We start from the raw sequence: 24,914 nt of genomic DNA on the forward strand, positions 1-24,914 counted from the left end.
AAGCTGTGAAGGTTTAGTGTTAGAGCTAAGGAGGAAGTAACAGGTAGTGATAAGAGTAAACAGTAATGCATGTCTAAGTACAGTTCCCATATGTAATGGTAAAAAACATGAATCTGATATCTGTTTTAAGTTACGATATAAGCTTCCTGTCACAATGTGCACGTGTCTCTAATGATTTGATCGTGCTTAAATTAAGGGTTTTCTGTTTTGGTAAATCCTGTCCCCCACTTTCTCTGCTTATATGACTGTGAAGGTAGCAGGCTCCTTTTGCCAAAATATTGTATTTAAATTATTATGAAATTGTATCACTTTACAACACTAACTTAGTATTTTAGATCCTGGGTCAGATTATTTGCTTTTACCTTGATGATGGTATTATCTGGGAAAATTTGAATCTGTACTCACTTTTTATTGTTTGTTGGCTTTTAAATACTTGTACTATTTTAACATTGTGATGCAGATGTTTTAGAAACCTTGGCACCTAAATGTAAAGTTATACACAGGGAATAATGGTGGACTATAGTAGGACACGGCCTATGATTGACTTTTTATTGCCAGTGACCATGGCCGTAGAGAAGGTATTTTTATTCTAAACTCTATTTTAAGCCAGCGTGGTGCTTTGCAAAGCACAATGATAACGAATGCACTTTCTTTTCCTACTATTTTATGTGTAAACTTTTATGACTTATGGTTGAAATAAAGTATGATTTGACTTTTTTGTCACTTTGTTATGTCTCCACTACAACCGTGTACCCTACCTTTTTATCGGTCTAATTTGCTGCATATAATCAAATACACTGAAGGACACAGGGCACAGGGGCAGAGGTTTCACCGAGGCAGTCTGGCGACAGCTCGTCTCAATCACAGGAGGCTTCTGTGCCGTCTAAGTACTCTGGGCCAGGGGAAGTGGGATAATTATAACCACCCCATTCACTTTCCTCCACTCTAGTACAGTCAGAAGGCTTTAGTCATGGTGCTTAATTCACCACAATGTAAGTGCAGGGTCCAAAGATATATTGTTAGTGGCTCACTGCCGGTGATGCTGAATGTCATTGTGGCCGATTATCAGGACTGCTTAGTTTTGATTTCACCTCATGCCTCCTTCGACCACCACCTCACACTTGAGTCTCTTTAGCTTACTCGTGAAGGGCCTTTTTTATTCGTTGTATCCCTTTATTACTGTTTACTATCTTTCTTTTCTCCCTTCTTTCTTCTTTTACAGTCTTTTTCATTTGACTTTAGATCATAGTTTGATTATAAAAACAAGTATTTGTTCCAAAAACTGAGTACCATGCTTGTATCCGGGGATGAACAAGAAGTCCTGATTTCCACAACAGAGTGCTGCTGTCCACCACCTGGAGCCACTGACAGAAATTAAGCACTGACTTAATCTGGACCAATGTTGGACATCCCTGATTCAGCTCAAATACCTGCGTAGAACATATCTCACATCTGAATGCCACTTTGCATAAAATGAAGCAAGAAAAAAAATAGATAAGTGGCTCTTGCGTCCAGGTCAGACATTTACCCAGTGGTAAGAGGTGTATCCATATTTATTTTTTGCACATTTGTCTTCTGTTTATTTGTGAATTTAGTGAATAAATAATGTTGCATTTAATAGATAAATATAGAGTCATGCTCGGAAGCTTTACATTAGACACTACAACAATCATAAAAAATGTGCATTAGCATACTTCGAACGAGCACAACTGCAGCTTTTTCAGTTTAATTAGGAAACCTTGTCCCTTGTTTAACTCCTGCATGTCAATAGGCACAAACATTGGTCTTGCAATCCTGAATGACAGCACTGAAAATCGTTCCAAAACGACCAGGTTTCCAGTTTTTCCATATTTAAAACAAATATGAAGACAGGCTCATAGTTGATTTTCCGTCTTCATGTAGCTGTAAAAATCAACAAAACGTAACCTCAATTCTAAACATTGATCAAGAGTGATCAAACGATGCTGTGTAAGTGGTATGTGGAAAAATAGACTATGCAGTGTGAATTTAGGGCCTCATTTACGAGGCCCTAAAAGCACTCTGCGCCAACGGAGAGTCATTTTTTTGACGCTCCAGTGGCGCATGTGTCAGCTCATATTTAAAAGGCCAGACATGGCCACCTTGTGTGGCTTTTAATGACCTTGTAAATATCGACCCCTTTCATGCATAACACTGCGCGAAAAGGGCCGTTCCATGGGTGTTGCTTGGGGTTTCCCACGCAACACCTATGGAACCTAAAGGACTCTGACCCATTCCCAGATTTACAAGTCTCGGAATGCGTCAGATTCCTTTGCCACATCAGGGGTGGCGTAAGAGTGATGCAACGGGGAGAAATATCTATTTCTCTATGGTTTTTTCTCTTTCTATGTGTGCCACAGAATGCAGCACACATAGAAAGAAGAAAACACCTCTTGTGAATGTTTTTGTGCAGGGAGGTGTCCCTTCCTGCACAAAGACAATCATCCCCAGACCGCAGGCACCATTGCATCATGGTGCAAGGGTGCCTGCGGTGGCGCTAGGCAGCAATTTGTGCATTAGGGCAGGGGGAGAGGACCGAAATGAGCCACATCTTGTAGATACCGCTCATTTCTACAATTTCCTCAAAGGTGCAGGGAGACGCAGCAAGTTGCGCTGCCATGTGCCTCCTAAATGATGCCCTAAGAGTTTCACAGGTGAGGCGGTCTTTGGCACAGTATTGTAAATGCCCCGGTAGATTCCGCCCTCTGCTCAAACTCTTGTTTGTGCAGGGCTTGGAATTACGAATTGGCAATACCAGATGCGATAAAGCCTGCATCTCCCGATAAGTTTCGACAGACCAAAGCTGCCAAACTTTATTGACAAAATGGCTACCATATTCATGGATTTCTAAGAGTTAAGGCCCAAAATCTGCATGCTATCCCCCGCTTACACTGGCACTACTTAGCATGTGGAATTTATGCCATAACAAAAACAATTCCAAGCCGAAGAGTATCAGATTTTATTAAGGGCGTTAAATACCTCCTATGCTCCAGGGCACTCCTAATCATGCCTTCTCCGTGTTGTTATTATAAAAAAAATCTATTTAAGAAACTGTGCATCTGAGGTGCTCTGGAGGTCGGGCCTTTGAGCCAGCCGATACTCCTGAGAAATAGAAGTACAGAGATTTTGCATAAATTCGATGCCTGGCACAACAGACGGCATGCCATCAGTCCAAGACGTGTGTGGTGGTCACCGCCAATTTCCTAAACAATACACCCAGGTCCTCTGAAGGCCGTCGGTGGAAAAATCTAGCCACGAACTATGCTGTCTCTGAAGCCAGGCAAATGTGGCATCGTCCCGACTGCCAAAAAAATAAGAAAAAATAAAAGCATTCACTATTCAGGGAAAACCGTTGATAGTTCACACAGTTTAAAATAATAATTTGACGGATGTTCCGATGCTCATTTTTTTAAATCAGAATTAATGGCGCCAAATCTGAGGTAAAACAAGGGTTGTCTACGGAGAGTGACAAGCTTGGGCTGAAGGCATCTACGCTGTGGCATATTTACCTCAAAACAAATAAAGTGAGGCAGCAGCGTTTCTAATCCGTTCAACAGGCTTTATAGGTCACCAAATGTTGGGAAAGTGAGCTAAAAGTCTGAGAAAATAGCAGCAGTCAAGGAACCAGTGCCAGCTGGGTAGATAGATCGATCTCAGGCGGTTGAGAGCCTGTGAAAGAGATTTGTGGGTAATCCGTGTATTCTAGGGGAGAATCCCGGTCCACCTGACCCAGCCTTTCATTATTTTAAACATAGTGTAAGTTAAAAGACTTCGTACTTTATAAATTCCTTACAGAGTTAACATTAAGTCCCAGAAAGCAATTCAATTTGCAGCAAGAACTATATGAATTTTTTCTGTATGTGTGCTAAACATACTTTAAAGTGGTAATGTGCACTAGTTTGCATATCGTACACCTATTAGAAAATAATAAATAATTAAGAAAAAAATGTCTTGCATAGAGCACTTTGCATCGTCCAAGGTAAAGTCGAGGAGCTCTGGGTGAATGGGTGCTCTTCTGAAGGCGTGGCTAAGGGCTGTACCCTGGGAAAAGTTTAAATGGCTGTTGGGTATAAACAGCAACTCTTGGGGTTAGGGCTCCAAGCTTACGTGTCTGGTTAAAGGGCAGACTGAGGGCCTCATTTACAATTTTTGGGCGCAGGGCAGTGTCGCAAGCCTGTTTCCTGCCCTGCATTAAAACAAAAGGGAGGATGGGGTCTTATCTACAAGAAATGGAGCTTTCCTGTCCTTGTACCCTGCGCTGGCGCACACATTGCTGCCTAGCACCAATGCAGGCACCCTTGCACCATGGTGGAAGGATGCTTGCATTGAGGGGATGATTGTTCTTGTGCAGAAAGGGACACCCTTTTGCACAAAAACAATCACAAGAGGCATTTTCCTCCGCATATCTGTGCTGCAGAATGCAGCACACATAGAGGAAATAATGTTAGTTCTCCCTGTTGTGCCATCCTTACGCCACCCCTGCGGTGACGTAGGAAACGGACGCATTCCAAGGTAATCTTGTACATCTGGAAATACATCAGGTTCCATAGGTGTTGTGTGGGAACACCCACAGCAACTCCCATGGAACGCCCCTTTCACGGAGAGTAAAGCATGAAAAGGGGGGCATATCTGCAAGGCCATGTAAAGCTGTGCAAATATGGCCCTGCAGCCTGTGCTGCAGGTGCAGCTAAAAATGTGACCCGGCGGTGCAGGCCACTTGTAAATTAGGCCCTGAGTGTCAAGAGCGTCCTAGCCACAGTCGAAGTTTATTTACTACTCCCAAGGATTTGTGGGATGGTGAAAGACTAAGACAATTCAGGGATGTCTTTGATCATGTGACCAGTGATGTAATTTGTAAGTCTATGTGTAAGGCTTTGCAAGAGTGATGTCTACACATAGTGAAAATCTTCAGAAAAATATGTGTCAATATGCAAAAACATTTTAAATTTTTGGTGGGAAAAGGAGGAAACATTTTAGGGTCAAACCTAGGAAACGGTAGCAAGTGAGAGCGAAAAATAATATTACTATTTTTTAATTCACTGCAAAAATCTAAAAGTACATCCAACTGCAGACACAATATATATTTTTGACATTATTACAATGTGGCTGAGCTGCAGTAATAACTAAATCGGTGCCTGCAATGTAGCTAAGATCAATGCTTTTTAGACCCAGACGACAAACTTTCATGACCCACTTAACTTTAATGGGCATATCGCCGGTGCTTTTTGATATAACTAAAGCATCATGTGGTAGCGCACTGTCATAACAAACAGCACATTTACTAATCAAATGGCCATTACATTTGCACAGACAAAGTTTTACTGATAAAACTATTGTGCACACAAAGACAATGGGCCTCATTCAGACATTGGCGGGCGGCAGACGCCGCCCGCCAAAGTACCGCCGTCAGAAGACCGCTGCGCGGTCAAAAGACCGCCGCGGTAATTCTGAGTTTCCCGCTGGGCTGGCGGGCGACCGCCAGAAGGCCGCCCGCCAGCCCAGCGGGAAACCCCCTTCCATGAGGATGCCGGCTCCGAATGGAGCCGGCGGAGTGGAAGGGGTGCGACGGGTGCAGTTGCACCCGTCGCAATTTTCAGTGTCTGCTTGGCAGACACTGAAAATCTTGTTGGGGCCCTGTTAGGGGGCCCCTGCAGTGCCCATGCCAGTGGCATGGGCACTTCAGGGGCCCCCAGGGGCCCCACGACACCCGTTCCCGCCAGCCTGGTTCTGGCGGTGAAAACCGCCAGAACCAGGCTGGCGGGAAGGGGGTCGGAATCACCAGGATTCCCTGGGGAAGGGGAAAACCGGCGGGAAACCGCGGTTCCCCTTTTCTGACCGCGGCTTTATCGCCGCGGTCAGAATGCCCCGGAAGCACCGCCAGCCTGTTGGCGGTGCTTCCTCTGCCCTCTGCCCTGGCGGTGAGACACCGCCAGGGTCAGAATGAGGGCCAATGTGTGGAAATTGTGTTTCATTGAATAATTATCACTTGTGTATCACAAAGTAAAGTGTTTGATATGTTTTAATACTATTAAAATCTTTCGTTCCATCACACTTCAGAATTACAAATAAATGTACTTCATTTTTGCTTTCATAACTGCTGAAGGTGTACACTTCATTTACAGGTATTTACATTGTGTTATGTGTTACAAAAATGACATCTTACAGCATTTCCTTTCACACTCACTATGCCCACTGCCATGATTTATAGTTACTTGAGATAACTCTAACAGATGAATTTCTATGGTTTTGTAATTCCGTCCAGTGGTTTGGGTTGTAGTCGTGTTCAAAGGGCCAATGGGAATTATCATGGGAAACGCAACTTTTTTGAACCCCCCCCCCCCCTTTTTCTCGGCACCCACTTTATGGATCACCCCGAAATTTTTCATGTGTAAGAAGAATCACCAACACACTTTGGCCCTCATTCTGACCCTGGCGGTGTCTCACCGCCAGGGCAGAGGGCAGAGGAAGCACCGCCAAGAGGCTGGCGGTGCTTCCGGGGCATTCTGACCGCGGCGGTAAAGCCGCGGTCAGAAAAGGGGAACTGGCGGTTTCCCGCCGGTTTTCCCCTGCCCCAGGGAATCCTCCATGGCGGCGCTGCAGGCAGGGCCGCCATGGGGATTCCGACCCCCTTCCCGCCAGCCTGGTTCTGGCGGTTTTCACCGCCAGAACCAGGCTGGCGGGAACGGGTGTTGTGGGGCCCCTGGGGGCCCCTGCAGTGCCCATGCCACTGGCATGGGCACTGCAGGAGCCCCCTAGCAGGGCCCCAACAAGATTTTCAGTGTCTGCCAAGCAGACACTGAAAATCGCGACAGGTGCAATTGCACCCGTCGCACCCCTTCCACTCCGCCGGCTCCATTCGGAGCCGGCATCCTCATGGCTGTGCGGATCCAGGGGTGAGTGCAACTGGAAGGTTTGGCACAGGGAACTTTTGGATGAAATGCTAAAAACAGTACAAAAACACAGAAAAACACTTAAGCTAAAAGTTGTTCTTAGGCCTGGCAATCACACCTCAATGTAGGTTTAAAAAAAATCCTGAGAATTAAAACCGAAAAAAATGAAATGTTCAGTTTATGGTTAGGAGCACCATCCTAGCAAATCATAAAGCTCACACCAAATGCAATGTTTATTACCTCACAATGTTGATATCAATAAATCACCCTAAAGTGAAATGTAAATAAACAACAATATACAATCAAAGCAATTGATTATACTACATTCAGATTCATCCCTATGAAAGTGGTAGGGGTAATGCGTACGTAATCTCAGCTGCCAGGTTATGTACTACAAGCGTAATTGCATCTAATTCTTTAGGGTGAAATATTGAGCATTGAATTTGGTGGGCGAGTCGACAGAAGGATTGATTTGGAGGGGGATGCCTTGCAATGCAATTTCTCCTATATTTTTCACACAAATTACTGCATTATTGTTCTCTTGGCGATGATTACCATAAATGAAGAACGGTGGATTTTTATTATTGTAATTGACCATGACAGCATTTAAAGTGAGCTTAGCTAGCAAGTGATTTCAGTTGGTTTGTTTGAGACATGCGCTAGCAGGGAAGCAGTCCTGTATTTGTAGTGAAATGTCCCATAAGTATATACATGTGCTTTATATGAAGTCAAAAAATTGACATTTACTCTTAGCCTTTCAAAAGATCAAGTACTTTTTAGGCCCTCGGACCTTGGAGCATAAAGAACTTTTTTTGTTTAAATTCGGACATTTTTCACCGCTTTGGGCGAGCACTGAAGTCATCTATGTTTGTTGTGGTCTCTGCGAAACCCTACACAGTCCAGTTTTTAGGGTCGAACCTGCATTGCATGCGCTCGCGCATGTGTAATCGCAGCGAGACGCTTTAGTTATTAGAAAAGGGCTCGGAGCCCTGTTGACGTCACGTCAGTGTGTTTGATTGGTTTGTGGGCTTGCCTAGTAAAATCTGCTTGCTTTCATTCGTGGAAGGCATGCACACGTCATGCCTTTTCCGGTGGTTAGCCCTCCTCGAGTGCAGCGACCAAGTACAGAAAACATGCAAGGCTTGCTGTTTTCTGTCGGATCGTGGACTACTTTTTCTCTATTTTCCTAGCGCGATTTCACTTAGCAGCAGTCGAGCGCTTACACAGTTAATTTCACTTTTTTACGTACATTAAAGCACTTTTGCAGATAGATGAAAAGTCAGGTTAGGAGTTTACAACGCCATCAGCTCTAACATGAGCAAGCGCGAGACCCGTTGCATTGCAAATGCTTGTTTTTATTGTTGCAGAAAAAAGTTTGAAAAATCTCCCAGATGTCCTAGAACTTTACATATTACTAAATAAGACAGTCTTGTCCCAAAGAGCAAACAGCTTCCAAAACACCAAAAAGTCTTCAAATGTCCAAAAACGTTTCGACATTTCTCAGATATACACACATTTTAATTTTAGATTTATTGGATAGATAATGAATAGATTAAAACGAAATTTAGAACATGCACATACTGGTCCCTGTTTTCGTGTAAAATCTTGTGGCATTCTATCAATCTGTTTTGACCGATATTTTCTAGGTTTGTGTGAAATTAGTGTAAATTACCTTTGAGTAATTACGTAAAATGTTGGCAAAATTATGTAAAATCACACGTAAATAATTGAAATACAAATTGTCATATAGTACTACATGATTAAGGGAAAAGTGCCCTTGCGTCAATTTTTGACGCAAGAATGCCTTTTGTGATAAAAGTGCAAAAACAAAAATACGCTGTTATTTTGTTGACATGTACATTTGTAATACATTTTTTTTTTACAGTGAACAGCATTTAATTACGCAAAGTGATACAATAGGGTAAAATCAGGAAATTTGCATAAGAGGCGTCCCAAACCTATGCAAATTGGCCAGCGTAAATGTTATTTCACCCAGGCCTAATATTATCTCAAACAATTAACATGACAATCATATACACCTCATCTTTTTAGCCCATAACCTTAAAAACCCTTGAACCCATTGATCAATCTGCATGGAACTTTTAAGCATTGAACAAATCTGTTTTTTGGGGGCGAGGGTGGGTGAAGGTCACTTTCATGCACACTGATCAAATCACAACAAAATTGAAAGAACTTATTTTTTTACCAAAGAGCTAACCAGTCTAACGTTAACCAGTGCATGATCACTGACGACTGGAATTCAAAAGAGACAGAGAAAATGACCCAGTTATGTATGCAATAATAATATTGCATAGTTTAAGCATTTAAATTACGATGCAGAGGTTATCATGAATCAGAGGTCGGCTGACTTTTCTCAATAATACAAGACAATTCCCTTCTAGCGCTCTAGATATCATTCACAAAGTTCCATGCAAAGAAATCTGAAGTTATTTCCCATTTTCTGAAGTCCAGATACTTCCACCCCAATCTAAACAATGGGAAAAGAGCGATGGACTCAGGAGCCATTAAAGTGAAATAAAACTGAATACAACTTGTACTCCAGATCTGGAGTGCAAATTTTAGTGTGGTGCATTATGCGAAAGAATTTAGATTCCTTGCTCATATATTTGGAATTTTAGAAATTCTAAACAGTAAAGTGTCCATCTAAGGAATTAGTACTACATGAATACTCTTTTATGAATACTTGCATACCTTTATGAATCAGCCACAGAATCTCCAAATCCCTATTAGTAATAGTATGAAGAAGGTACAGTCTTTTCTATTTTTTTTATTTCTACTTACTGTATATGAATATTTCCTGAATATTCCCATTTTAGATGTTTTGGAGCTAATTCACAAAGGCATGTAAGAGTACAGAGTGCTGCAGTGGTACTACATTACAGATTTCAAAATCTCTTTATGAATCGGCCTCTTAGTGTGAAGCTTACTCCCCCCAATACGACTAGAGAACTTCAGCACTAGCTCCAGCGCTATAATCCATGCAGCAGACCACTCCCATGTGGCCCCAGGTTCCGCACCTCAATAGAGCCAATACACCCGTCTCTTTGCAACCAGAAAGCTAGACTAATGTCTCATTCTTTCTCCATTAATGCAACTATCTTATTATCAACTACTTAAGGCACATATTTTAAGTGAAGTATTTTCAGATTCTGAATTTAAAAAATCTAAATTTCCTCAAAGAATGGCTGTGCCAATCCTGCTGTATTCTCTTCCAGTGCAGTGAAATTTTCTTTTAACAACTGTTCCCATTTAGCAAGCAATCCTACGGCAGCAAGCTACTCACCACAAACCCGCCTTGTTTGTTGTCCATTAAGGTCATGCCAAAATGCATGTTCTTAATTTCTGTTGAAACATTTTGCAGGGCTCTCGTGCCTAAATTTAGAGGTAAACAAAAAATGAAATAAGAGGGCAAGCAGAATTTGTTTTGTTTTTTAAGTCGCAAACGGCCACCTGCCCAGTGCATTTCAATACCAGTCAGATGATAAGACTATTCGAACCAGATACCACAAACATTTCTTACTTAAATTGACTTTGGCACACGAAGAGTTCTTTTCTGCATCCACAATGCATTTGTACACGTCACCCTTCCTGTTTTCTGCTGTTCCATCCCAGGGGGCACCAACAAGCATCCTGTAGGAAAAGGGATTGGTGTTTATTTTAGATTTTATCTTGTGTTAACCTTACTTTTTAGATCCATACTTAAATCTCAAAAGAGCTGGGCAGGTGGCAGAAATAGTCCAGGAAACAACCTCACCAGAATCCAGGATTCTGGGGAAATACCCTGGTATCGGGGTAGTGCACCCCACAGGTGAATCTAAATAACTAGTCTTTCTCTCATCACAACCCTTTTTGTTCACACTCCTTTCATATGCTCATAACAAGCCCCCCCAATATTCACTCCCCATTGCTACTAATTTTTCACTCGCATCTATAGTTGTGTTGCCTCAACACATCCGGTTTCCCTGTTATCATCGCGCCACTAACACCTACTGACTCATCTGAAAATCATTGGATCACCAAATTAATCTAACCAAACACTAGCACTACCACACAAATAGCTCATTAAGTTAACCACTAACATCTTCATTCTGATCCACAGTGTCACCAGCTCACCATTATCACTGACTGATTCCTAGGAAATTGACAGCATATCTCATCAATGTAACCAACTCACTATCTACCACCGAACTGCTAATTTACTTAACATCACCGACGTCTTCAGTCTGTGCTGAAAAGCTATCAGCTCACTCGTGTTGGCGACTGACTCTGCCAAAAGTGCCCAACTCTCTTCCTCAAGGTTATGTTCACTATCTATTATGGAACTAACTCATACAGTTAACATCAGGCTTCCTCAGTCCGTGCTACAAAGTGAATAGTCACCAGTATCAACAGATGATCCCACTGAAAGTGATCAGAAGCCACATCAACGTAACCAACTCAATAGCTACCACTGAACGGCCTCATCTAGTTAACATCACAACTTTCTCAGTCCATGCCGCAAGCTAAAAAAAACACTCAGGGAAACTTGTTCACTTCCCTCAATGCAAACATGACTCCCTCAACACAGACTGCTCGGTCAGTCTTCATGGGTCCTCAAATTATAACTAGCAATGCTTCCAGTTCACCTCAATCAATGCAACTTGACCACTCTCATCCTAGAATACTACCCGCTTACCCGAATAAAACCCTCATACCCCTCTGGAAGAAACAAGTTACTCCCCTCACAAGCTAGCTCCCCATTTAAATGAATGCAGCTCACTCCTACTCAAGGAAGCAGATCACGTAGGCAATATGAGCGTGCTTCTCTCTACACCACCTGTTCAATCTCTTAAAGGAGCCATCCAGTGAAGGATGTCACAGGATATCACAGAACCCACCTAACATCAATCAAAGCAACATCGAAGCAGAATTCTACAATGCCTACTGTTGGTGATTTTTAAAGATTCAGGGCCAAGTAAATAAAACCATATTTATCTTCACTGGATGATCCCATTCAAGAAAAAAGCCCATTCCCCCTTATGAAACATTTACTCCCCTCGGCTCCCATTCCCTGAATATACCAGCCGACTCCAGTCAATGGCATCTGCTTGCTCCCCTAGTGAAAGCAGATATAGTCAAGGCCACTAGAATAATCCAGCACTAAAGGTCCAAATTATGCAGCAAGGTTGACCATATTAGGCGACACGCAAAAGCGAATGATGCAGCAGAATCCAGTACTATCTGCATAATTATGTGTGAGAAGGCAGATAGGATATCTGACATAATTGAGAGCAGAGTGAATAGGCTGCCAAACTCTAAATCAGACTATGAGTTCCACTGGATTACATGAGTGGCTTTATCCATTAAGTGGGGGAGGGAAAGTGAATGGAGGAGGGGATGGTGGTCACTGTAACCCATTGGATGCACAGACCAAGATAAAATACTATTAGCTAAATTGTTAGAGACAAAAATTACATCAATAATGCTACAAAAACTAGTACCTGTAATGGAAAGCGAGACAATAGCTGTCCAAATCCAATACCCGTTGTACATTAATCAGATTTCTGTCAGAGATCACATGTAGCAAATACAACCACCCTTAGAAAATAATGTAAAAACGTTGTCACGCTGGTCAGAATGACACAAATGAGGGGAGTCTTGGGCAAAGTGGCCACAAGAGCAAGATCGTTGGCAGCCTCTTGTGGGCAGAATCAGTGCTTAATTTGTGCTTGTTGTTTCCGGGGCTGGGCACCAGCACTTATTTTTCAGGGGTAGCGCTTACTCTTCTGCCTCAAGCATTTGCTGAGAGCAAAAGACACCTATGGGAAAGACGGAGGAAGAGAAAAACGAAAAAGCGCCACAAAGGGAGGAAGCAGAAAGCTGCTAGAGTGCGCGGAAGGGGCGGTGAGTGGCTTTAAATGGATTGAAGAGGCCCGAGACGGCTTCAGGATTACGCTGCCTCAGTATTCCGTGTTTGCACATTTAAATGGAGCAGCCGCGTGTTTCAGATGAGGGCTTTGAGCACCGGCACGTTTTAATTTACAAATTAAGCACTGGGCAGAATCAACCAATGTCTGCACGGGGTAAAGCGATTTTGGATAGGAATTTGTTGAAAACTGCATATATGTTAGCTGTAGCTCATTGTTTGGGAAGACATGCAATGGATATAGACAATAATAAGGCATTATAAAAAGAAACCTAAAGGAGCAACCATGTTCTTGGTTTCCAGAAGCCAGTGGGATTCAAGCAGTCATTATAAGGAGGGCACAATCAATAATTTTTTTTAATGTTGATGACAATGCAGTGCTCCAGGGATATGTTTAATAGATCTACCCACCCAGGAGACCAATCTGATAAGCCCAATCTTGTGATACAAGGAGCGGAAATCAGACGGTTGATTATGTAGTCAATGAACCGTTGTGTTCTTTAATTGAGAAGAACACTCCAATTTGCCTCTTCCCAGAGAAGGAACATTGGGAAGAATCAAAACATAAGGGCTAGCATCAGCAGATAAATTCAACTTTGGTAACCTTGTATCAGCAGTACTTACATTTCCTGGTAATGTGATGTTGTTAGTAGTGCAATCACTGCTACAACAACTGCGTTGGTAGAATTAGTAGCAATGGAAGGGGCACAGAAGAGGAGAAAGTCTGAGGGGCAAAAGATGTAGTAACTCCAGCCGCCATGGGAAAGTGAGTAGTTAAGGCAAAGGGCATTTGATTTTATGAAAAGTTGATTTAATAATACATTAGTAAATAGTTCATCGAGTTTAATTCATTTTTTAGCAATATAAGCATGGGTATACCATTTGCACACAAACACATAATCTCATAATCTCCTTGAGATCTGTGTTTGGAATTGTCTCAAATCTACCATAGTGTGGCACAAAAAAGTTGAAGACTTATGTAAATGGAGCACTTTCAATGCTCCCCAAATTCGATGTGTAATGTTGACAGTTCAGTCATAAGTCCATGAGACCTTCATAAGGACAATGTGTCTTGGGGTTACTCGGGCAAACCCAAATAGCTAGAGATATACGACAAATCAAATTTATAAGTGTACAAAAACATATATATTAAAACAATAGTATACCAGCAAATTTAAAAATAACCATTGTTATTCCTTATGCCAGAATAAATCATGCTTGGCTAGTGTCATGCTTAAACTATATTAGAATATTGCAATGCTGAGAGCTCCATTGAAGACAATGAAGTGGCTCAGGGCATATAATGGCTGGTATAAGCCTTCTGCTCCAACATTCCAATGTTTTTCTTTCTGCTTTTCCATTTTCAATTGAGAACATTCTAATCTCAGATGGTGAAATGTTCTAATAGCCTTAGGACTTTACCATTGTTAAAGGCCCTCTCCCTCGTTATAGGCGAGGAGTTCAGGGCCTTTAACAATCATATAGCCCTCAGTGATGGGTTTTAAAGATGCCCAAACCCAAAAGGAGGCAGTGTACAGGTCACTAGCTAACAAGCTAGCTATTACTAACAAGTGTAACAAAACCAAAAACCACAGTGGAATACATTTAAAGAATGTTAGAAGCTACCAAGTGGACCGGGCAAAATACTGTATCTATGTACTGGAAATTCACACCAGAGGTAACAGAAGAGAAATCAATGTAAATCAAACAAATACATATTCCTTTTTAGTATTAAGGACAAAATCACAACTTAGTGGCTATTTGTAGGGACAATAGCTGGCTTCCAATAAGATAATACCAATACTCAGTCATAAAGCACACAGAAGGATCTTAAGATACTGGCAAGGGGCATCAAAACTTAGCAACAAAGCTGTGCCTTGAACAAATCCTAATACCACAGTCACACTGTAACAAATGCACTTGTATCAGAAAATTAAGAGATACAAAATCACAAAATCAAATATTATAATGCAACTGTCCCTCTGCAGAAACTAAACTGGATGAATACTCCCTCGGAACCAAAACAAATATAGCAACTTGATCCACACTGTTACATGTAGATCCACCAAGGCTCTGACTGAACCCACTTTCCAACATCATTTTCTAGATGTTTGGGTTTGCTCGTGTTACCCGTGACATATTATCTCAGTGATGGTCTCATGTACTTAGGACCCTGAAGACTGAAATATGAACACATATTCTGCATCAAATGTGGGAAAATCTGAAAATGCTCAGTTCAGATAAAGCTGCAATCTTTCTATAGGACACTATAGTAGATTTCAACGAACTTCCAAACACATAACTTATGGGCTGTATGAATTCAATTTATGAACTTGTTATCATGTGTTTATGTATTTGTGTGCGATTGATATACCACAGTTTACATTGCTGAAGAAGGAATATGTAGTAAGCTTCATTAACTATTCACTGATGAATTATGAAATGAACAGTTTAATAAATTAAAAAATAAATGTTCAACTATTGCATCAAAACACAGATCACACCTATCTATACAATTGCTCTATATGTGGTCGGATTTAAAAAATGCAACCCTGGTGAATGATATGAATATGTGTCTTTAATAATTTTGAAACCTTCCACATTAGAAACATGGAAAATTTACATTTTAGAGGTAAGGCAAAGAGTGTTCAGATCAGATATGCATCTGAAGAGAAGACATAGGCCCTCATTCTGACCTTGGCGGGCGGCGGAGGCCGCCCGCCAAAGTCCCGCCGTCAGGTTACCGTTCCGCGGTCGAAAGACCGCGGCGGTAATTCTGACTTTCCCGCTGGGCTGGCGGGCGGTCGCCTTCAGACCGCCAGCCAGCCCAGCGGGAAAGAGGCTTCCACGAGGAAGCCGGCTCGGAATCGAGCCGGCGGAGTGGAAGCTGTGTGACGGGTGCAGTTGCACCCGTCGCGTATTTCACTGTCTGCGCAGCAGACAGTGAAATACTTGTAGGGGCCCTCTTACGGGGGCCCCTGCAATGCCCATGCCAGTGGTATGGGCACTGCAGGGGCCCCCAGGGGCCCCGCGACCCCCCCTACCGCCATCCGGATCTCGGCGGTCCGACCGCCGGGATCTGGATGGCGGTAGGGGGGGTCGGAATCCCCGCGGCGGTGCAGCAAGCTGCGCCGCCGCAGAGGATTCAATGGGGCCGCGGTACACTGGCGGGACCCCGCCAGTGGTGCCGGTCCGACCGCGGCTTTACCGCCGCGGTCGGAATCCCCATTGGAGCACCGCCGGCCTGTCGGCGGTGCTCCCGCGGTCCTCCGCCCTGGCGGTCAAAGACCGCCAGGGTCAGAATGACCACCATAGTACTTTAAATGTAACAGGTCCTTGATTAGTGACCAAAGAAGTGGAATCCTAAATTTGGAGTCCTGATTCTACTGTGTGCAACATTGTAAACTCCCTGAAGCCTATGTAAGCATTTTCTCCTGAGTTCCCCTTCACTTCACAGTATATTACAATAATCGAGGTGGGGGGCAACTGTTGTCCCAACTAGTACAGTCTTGTGGTGTAGTAAGAGAAAAGGGATCGCCAACAAACTAGGAGCGACCAGTAAGTGCTGGTTTCAAAATATTCTGAAATTCTCAATAGTCTTGGGGGCTTAAGACCTATTAAAGTCATAGGCATCAAATCAGCCTCTTTTAGGTCAAAGTCTACCAGACAGCACAGCTATTTGGTTTGTTAACCACATCTTGGGAACTTGTAGAAAGCACTGCACTCTACACCACTCCACACAACACCTCTCTACATCACTGCACTCTACGCCAATGCACTCTGCACCACTTTACTCAAAACCAATGCGCTCTATGCCAGTCCAGTCTGCACCACTGTACTTTTTGCTAGTTCAGTCCAAGCCACTCTACTCCACTTTAGGGCATTCCACTCTATAAACACTCCAATCTATGGTGCTCTACTCAATTAAACTCTACTTCACTCTATGGCACTCTGTGACACTACTCCACTCTATGATGCTCTACACAACTCCCTCTATGCCACTTTACATAACCCTATTCTTCACACACTACTCGACTTCACATCACTCCACTCCACTTTTAACACTCCTCTCAACACTCTAATTCACTCTATGCCATTCTACTCTACCAAACTACTCTATGCCACTCCACTCTACAATAATCTGCTCCACTCCATGCCACTCTACTCTACAGCACTCTAGTCCACTCTACGCAGCACCCTGAATGCCATTCCATGACACACTGTGCCACTCCACTGTATGACACTTTACTCCACTCTGTGACGCTCAACTCCATGACACTCCGTTCCACTCTGATAGTCAACGCTGACACTCCACTCTCTGCCCTTCCACTCTACAACACTCTACTCCCTCGAAAACACTCTGCACCACTCCATGACACTCCACTCCACACTTCGCAACTCTAAACCACTCCACAACTTTCGACACCATTCCATAACACTCCACTCTACTTTCCGACACTCTGCTTTACCACACTCCACGCCAGTCTTCTTTATGCCATTAAGTTTAACCATGCTAAACAGCAGCAATGCTGGTGTACAAAGTGGCTGAAACATATTAGTAAAGCCAATAGCTTGTGCATAGGTGAGACCTATTGGCTTTGCCAATAATTGTTTACATTACATTATCAGTGGTCTTTGTTTCGTGTTTTAAATATCTCAATGACAGGGTCATGTGTCTGAAATCTACAGATAATTTTTTCAGTATAATTCAATAAAACACAATTTACCCCAGTACACTTGATTTTTTTTTCTTGTATCAAACAAGTCATGAAGCATGCTTAAACTGAATCACACCAAGACACAGGTATTCTCGTTGGTCACCAAGATATTTTGACCAATAGTTAGGGGATCTCTAACAGTGGCAAGAACCAGTCCAAAAAATGCAAAAACTGGGGTGTTCTCATTCACCATGAACTCTCTATGGATCCAAGGTCACAGGCATAGCTAAAGTTGGTAATTCCTGTTCTTGGTCACTAACAGACTATCATCATAGGGACCTGACTACACAAATAACATATTTCTTGGGCTGCAAATCACGTGAGGTGACGTAGACAGAGGCTACAAAATGTAGCTGCATTGCTAATATTGGTCCACCAATGCCCAGGTACTCCAGACTCTTTTGAAGATTCAAGTGATGCAACAGATATTTTATAGGATCATCTATACAGTATAATACACCAGGGCTTCTGTGACTTGGGCAAGCTGTGTTTTAAAGGAAGAAATTGATGTGCCACCCATGCATTGAGTTTTGAAAAATGTGCACTCTTTCTCTACTCTAAAGCTAAAAGTACCTGAGGCCAACACAGCACAAGCTGAAGGAAGAACATTTCCCTCATTAGCACAGCACTTGTGGGACTTTCCTGGGAGCACTGGAATTCAAAGCAGACTGCTGCAAACATCTGTGAAGAATTTTAAACAAATGCTGCAAAAACGTTTCCTTGCTTATACTAAGCTAGCCTACTGGATGTGCATGTCTCTGAGCTTTGGACAAGCTGTGTCTAGGCTGTCGAGATGCCTACATTGGAAAACTAGCTTGTTCAGCCCAAAATGTTTACACGTTTGTTACTTATGAAGGCCATACACTAATTCTCATGTGCTCAGGTAGGCACCTTCTTTTTCTCTTTATGGGGATTTTGTCATGAAATTAATACTAAAACTGTGTGTAGTGCTGCTATTAAATAAAGGAGGCTTTGCTTTCCCCTGTCTTACACAATATTATTGGGCACTATTTGCATTTAGATTTTTATCTGTTTGGGGAGTTAGTAGAACACCCTGGCCTTTAAAAGAGCAACATAGTGACTTGTACAAACAGGATGTTTTTAAACCTTCACATAAAAAAAAATCTAAGTTAAAGACCCTGGCAGTCTGTTCAAATATGGAAAGAAATATGTCAAATAATCAACATCCCTTGTATAACAAAATAGACATAACTTTACTAAAATCTTTCTCTTACTAGTCAATCCTACAACACATTTGTACGTCAATGATCCAATCTTTACAATGTGTACGGCAACTCTTTGAGGCAAGGTTTTTCAGTCCTATGAAAACCTGGTTTCGAAATTTGATATTCCATTCAACTGCCTTTTTTAAATACTTCCTTTCAAATAATATTAGATTGACTTCTATAATCCTTATTGAGCTACTTGCTCCCTCAGCACACAAGGCTTTATTTGGGATTATACTGATCATCCACATAATCTGCAGTGTTGACTAATCATTGTTAGGGTGGACAGAACAGTCACAGTTGCAGAATATGTCAAACCATTACTCTGAATCACAAGATCTTAAATATCTCTAGACTTACAATTCATTAATATAAAATGATTCAAGTTATACAATTTACTCCTAGAATACTTCACTCATTGGGAGGTCATGTGAATTCACAATGTCTTCATTGTTCACAACTCGAGGCTTACACCATAGTATATTTAGCAGTTTCATTCGGATTTAGGATTATTGGAGACTGGTTCTAAGAGAAGCCAGTAATACACTTGGTTTGGGCTTCCCCCTTCTAAACTCATCCTGTTTGAATTTTCTCCTACAAACATATGCTGGTGTTGTGAATTTTATAAATATTACAGCTAGGCTGCATATTTCAAGTGCTCTGTTGGACTGAGATCCTCCTTATGTTCGAGTCTGGTGGTCTCAATTAGCCGATATTTGTGGAATTTAGATTTTGTTCTGACAAAATATTCGGAACTATCAGCAACTGCAGACAATTTAGGGGGTCATTCCCGCCTGGCGGGAACCGCCAAAAGACCGTACCGCGGTCAAATGACCGCGGCGGTCATTCTGACTTTCCCGCTGGGCCGGCGGGCGATCGCCAGAAGGCCGCCCGCCGGCCCAGCGGGAAAGCCCCTTCAACAATGAAGCCGGCTCCGAATGGAGCCGGCGGAGTTGAAGGGGTGCGACGGGTGCAGTGGCACCCGTCGTGATTTTCAGTGTCTGCACAGCAGACACTGAAAATCTTTATGGGGCCCTGTTAGGGGGCCCCACGACACCCGTTCCCGCCATCCTGTTCCTGGCGGTATTTACCGCCAGGACCAGGATGGCAGGAAGGGGGTCGGAATCCCCATGGCGGTGCTGCAAGCAGCGCCGCCATGGCAAATTCCTTGGGCCAGGGGTAAACCGGCGGGAAACCGCCGGTTGCCCTTTTCTGACCGCGGCTTTACCGCCGCGGTCAGAATGGCCCTGGAAGCACCGCCAGCCTGTTGGCGGTGCTTCCGCGGTCCCCGGCCCTGGCGGTCATGGACCGCCAGGGTCGGAATGACCCCCTTAGTCTCCAATTATTAATAGAATGCATACACTTATGCCCTTTGGCCTAGAGCACATAAGAATTTATAATCACTGTTAGAGATTCACTGTGTAGGATTCTATCAACGAATATAATTTCATGATTATTATATTTATTAAGATAAAAATTAGTAAAGACTTTGTGATATCCAGATTTCTGCTTTAAAATTGACATTTTCTCAGGAATTTTGTTTTGTCTTTTCGCCAAAAAACTGTAGGTGTATTAGGTACACGTTGAGGCTCTGCCTTGTGTCGGGAGCCAAACACTATTGTTTCTCTCCAGTGCTGTAAAAACAGATTTTGGCAAATTAATTGATGGATAAGAGTGCCAGTGAAAATAAATAATACCCCCCATTAACCATGTATTTGCATTCCATTGCATGTTTGTATTTGCAAGACGTAATCTACTTCATCACTGTATTAATTATGACAAAATACATTTGTTGACTTTATTATGTTTTGTGAAGCAACCTCCTTAATGCTTTCTGGGACTTTCAAAAATCAGATACCCACAACTGAATTTTATGGTCTATTTCTAGGGCAACAGGTATTTCTTTAACTTTAAGAAATAGCTTCTGTGATTTAGATGTTTATGCATTTATTTATTTTACCAAAACAAAATGTTCTGTATTTGCTTTGATAGATGACTCTTTTTTCTAAACAGTAGACACCTGGTCTGGGCAGGCTTTTCGCGCAAGCCGTGTAAACAAGCATTAAAGCATTGGCAAAGCCAATGCGTCTCTCCTTGGGAGTGCCAGGCTGCTGGCATTGCCAATGTTTGTCTGTAAAATATTGTTTAAAAAAAAGTGAAAGAAGAACATTTGAAACAACTGGAGGAAAAGTGAATACGTAGCTTATGGTATTTCAAATCTGTGCATGGAATTTAATGTTTTCAATTTTTCAAATGTCATATTTTCATTTTCAAATACTTTTCCCTCAGGAAACTCTGAACAGTTTTTAAAAAGAATAAGGTCATATCAGAATATATAAGGAAACACTTCCCTGGGCCCAATTTGCTTTTTCTAGAACTTAGACATTTGATCTTCTGCAGTAGCTCAGGGACCACATTTCTATGCCTCTAAGAAAAATGGCATGCTAAGTACACCTTCTGCCTTGGCCCCACACTGAGTGAATGCACCAGATGGCCCTATCCCCAGTGCCACGAAAGTCTTTGTGTCAAAAGTTTGATTACATGCTATATGAGGAGTGATGGAGGCTAAACAACCCTTAAATGCTGCTTTTCAGTCATACTCCAGAACACAAAATATCCCTGACCCTGTCCTTTTAAAGACAAGCTAGAAAGGCTGAGAATCAACATAACATGGTGGTAGGTATTTACGGTGGTGATGCAGCACACAAGGGAGTGAGGGAGAATACTCATGGATGGGGTGCTGAATGAACAAGAAAAATACAGTTCCCTAAATGTGAGCAGTGGAATGATACAAGTCAACCAAATGGAAGGATCATAAAGAGGGCTATGCTCCAAGGAAGGTACAAGCACGCAGGATGGAAGACAAGTCCTCAAATAAGAATAAGGAGCAAGCAAACGAATGACAATAAAGCCAACTAATGGTAAGCATTGGGTGGGCTGTAAGCCCACTGCAAGCTCACAATAACGTATTTCGCAATCGGAGAACTTAAGATGCCTGGCACGCAAGGCCTATAAAGAAGGGGAAGTAGTTACAGGTACTTGACTAAACACAGGGTACAAACCGAGCCGCAAAGCATCAATTTACCAATGGCGTTTTTTGGGCTGCTGTCACAAATGCCCTGATGCCCTTTTGTGTCTGGCAGTCTTTGGAGCCACCTTGGGCTGTATTACATAAACTGCCCCTGGAGTGCAACAGATGTGTGCACCCCCTTTCTGCACCCAAGGGTATTTTGGTATTACCCAAGGTACCACAGATGATTGCACGACCCTTTATGTAATATAGATGGTGCTGGTGAATATGTTACACCAGTGCTATCTTACGATATGCGTTCACTCATTTGCAAGGAGCATGGCCTATGCAATTGAGGGAATCACTGCCTTTACACCATGCCATTTTATGGACGTGGTTACAGGGGCAAAGAGGAAATCTGGAGGTGCATTGAATGTGCACCAGAAAGACATGGCGCACAGTCAGCATGCCACAAAAGGGCACCGTCTGGAAGGAGGCGGGGGCAAGGGGTCGACTGGACATCCTAGATATCCACAGGCAGGCAGGTGCAGTTACTTAATCCCTGGATGCATATGGCAGTGATAAATATTTGTTATAAAAGCATTTTATTTGATAAAAACGCACTGATTGTATTTTCTTAAAATGATTACTTACTGATAGTTTTGCATTTTAATCCATAATCAAATCAGTGCGCAAGTGAAGAACAGCTGGACAGAGATTTTACAACTCATTGAAACTATAATGGACATCTACAGACTGAAAAACACTTTAAATGTTTATGTCTGGACTGATTGCTTTATCAGACGAAGTGAAGACACGTCCCAGATCATCTTACATTTCCGTAACTGGCTGCAGCACAAACAAGAGTGCTAGCTTTCAATTGCTTCGACAGATTAAATCTGTTTTCACTTTACCCAACTTGCAGCTTTAACCCTATACCTCATCCTTTCCCCTCTCTCAGACTTCCCCAAGACCCATAGTTGCTGGGATTAAGCAAAGTCTTTATTCAGCTGAGTAAATTCCTCTGATGCAGATCTCCCACAATCGTCCATCTATTGTGAGGGTACCCAGCACAGGTCCAAGAGGTCTGATCCATACTAGATTTTCTGGATTACCTTTTGTATCCAAGTTCCATTTAGATTCACTAGATATTATTATGGGGGTCATTCCGACTCCCGCCGGCGGCGGTAACCGCACGCCCGGCGGGAGCCGCCGAATGACCGCGGCGGTCAAATGACCGCGGCGGTCATTCTGAGTTTCCCGCTGGGCTGGCGGGCGACCGCCAGAAGGCCGCCCGCCCGCCCAGCGGGAAACCCCCTTCCACGAGGATGCCGGCTCCGAATGGAGCCGGCGGAGTGGGAGGGGTGCGACGGGTGCAGTTGCACCCGTCGCGATTTTCAGTGTCTGCCACGCAGACACTGAAAATCTATGTGGGGCCCTGTTAGGGGGCCCCTGCAGTGCCCATGCCAATGGCATGGGCACTGCAGGGGCCCCACGACACCCGTTCCCGCCAGCCAGGTTCTGGCGGTGAAAACCGCCAGAACCAGGCTGGCGGGAAGGGGATCGGAATCCCCATGGCGGCGCTGCTTGCAGCGCTGCCGTGGAGGATTCCCTGGGGCAGAGGGAAACCGGCGGGACACCGCCGGTTTCCCGTTTCTGACCGTGGCTGTACCGCCGCGGTCAGAATGCCCATGGAAGCACCGCCAGCCTGTTGGCGGTGCTTCCGCGGTCGTTGGCCCTGGCGGTCCATGACCGCCAGGGTCAGAATGACCCCCTATATCTTTATCTTTATAAATATCCTAAAAATCTGCAATGGACTTAGGGGCTGATTTAGATCTTGGTGGTAACAATCCGCTGTCGACTTTTCAACTGAAAACCTGTCCGCTGCCATGACGGTCTACTCGCTGTATTTAAATGTTGGCAGTCCCATAGGCGAAAACCCGCATTCGAACCTCCGTCTCCGCCAAGAAAAACCACTTGCATGGATGATGCAATAGGAAAAAGTGGCTGATGGAGAAACCCCATACACCCTTCCTACTGTGCAGATTTGGATGTACTTTACCGCCAATAAAAAAGTGGCGGTCCGACCTCCAGGTTTGAGTTGGCGGATTGCAGGGGAAAAGGGGTGAAGAGTCACCTTTTTCCCCCATTCTACTCCCATCTTTGTCTGGACGCATCAGGACAAGACCTCACTGTTGCCACCGACCCATGGAGAAATCATGACGCGCGTTGTGGAGGCGGCAGGAGGCAGCCAATTGTGTTAGGGCAGGAGCCCTTTAAACTTTCTTCGGCGCTCCCGCTGCGCGGGACGCGCGTTGTGGAGGCGGCAGGAGGCAGCCAATTGTGTTAGGGCAGGAGCCCTTTAAACTTTCTTCGGCGCTCCCGCTGCGCGGGACGTGCGCGGGCGGCGCCCGGGCGAAGCCCGGGCCAAGGGCGGGCCCGTCCTGCGCCCGTCATCGTCCGAAAGAGGCTGGGCTCGGCCACCCCTCTTTCGCCTATATTAAGGAGTGATTGCCCAAATCCTTTTCATTTACCTGATACTTATTTTGGTGTCTCTATTTTGTTGCTAGTGGACTTTTAATAGCCTATCTAGATTCATCTTGTGTGTTGCCCCGCTGCTGCATTGTTCTCAAGCACTGCGAATATGGGCAGGAAAAAAGGAGTCCTATCTGGGCCTCAGGGGGGGGGGGTAGCAGCAGCAGACAGGGCTATGGTGCCACCACTTTAGACTCCTTTCTTGCAAGAGCGGTTGGGGTTGTGACAAAAGAAATTGATTTGGCAGAAAGGAGGTTATCCATGGAATTGGAAGATTGGCACCAGGCCCCAACAGAAAACAGCCCCTGTGAGGCCGTGGCTGTGGAGGTGGACTTTCTGGAGGTAGGGCAAGGTGCTGGCATGGCTGATAATGAGCCTGTTCAGGCTGAGCCAACTGAGTCAACAGAGGATTTGGGGTCCCTTGGCCCCTCCAGAAGAAGTAAAAGACTTCTTTTGTCTTCACCCCCGGCCTGTCCTGTGGAAAATTGTAGCCCTCCCCCGAGGAAAAGAAAAGCCTTAAAAAAACTGGTACCAAAGACAAAAACACCTCTCCTGGAGCTCCCTAAGGGTGGGAGCACTGATTTTTCACCT

At 43.8% G+C, this 24,914-nt stretch overlaps 1 protein-coding gene across 2 annotated transcripts in view; it reads right to left on the bottom strand.

Moving 5' to 3' along the window:
- ITGA10 (integrin subunit alpha 10) overlaps window positions 1-24,914 on the bottom strand; it is a 285,816-nt gene that overhangs the window by 186,082 nt on the left and 74,820 nt on the right. For both annotated transcript variants that reach the window (XM_069217945.1, XM_069217946.1), the window contains exons 3-4: window positions 10,450-10,559; window positions 10,213-10,301 (exon numbers count right to left, since the gene is read on the bottom strand). In XM_069217945.1, the coding sequence (XP_069074046.1) occupies window positions 10,213-10,301; window positions 10,450-10,559 (199 nt within the window). The remainder of the gene's footprint in view (window positions 1-10,212; window positions 10,302-10,449; window positions 10,560-24,914) is intronic.

This window comes from Pleurodeles waltl, chromosome 12 (assembly GCF_031143425.1).
Source record: "Pleurodeles waltl isolate 20211129_DDA chromosome 12, aPleWal1.hap1.20221129, whole genome shotgun sequence".
NCBI lineage: Eukaryota > Metazoa > Chordata > Amphibia > Caudata > Salamandridae > Pleurodeles > Pleurodeles waltl.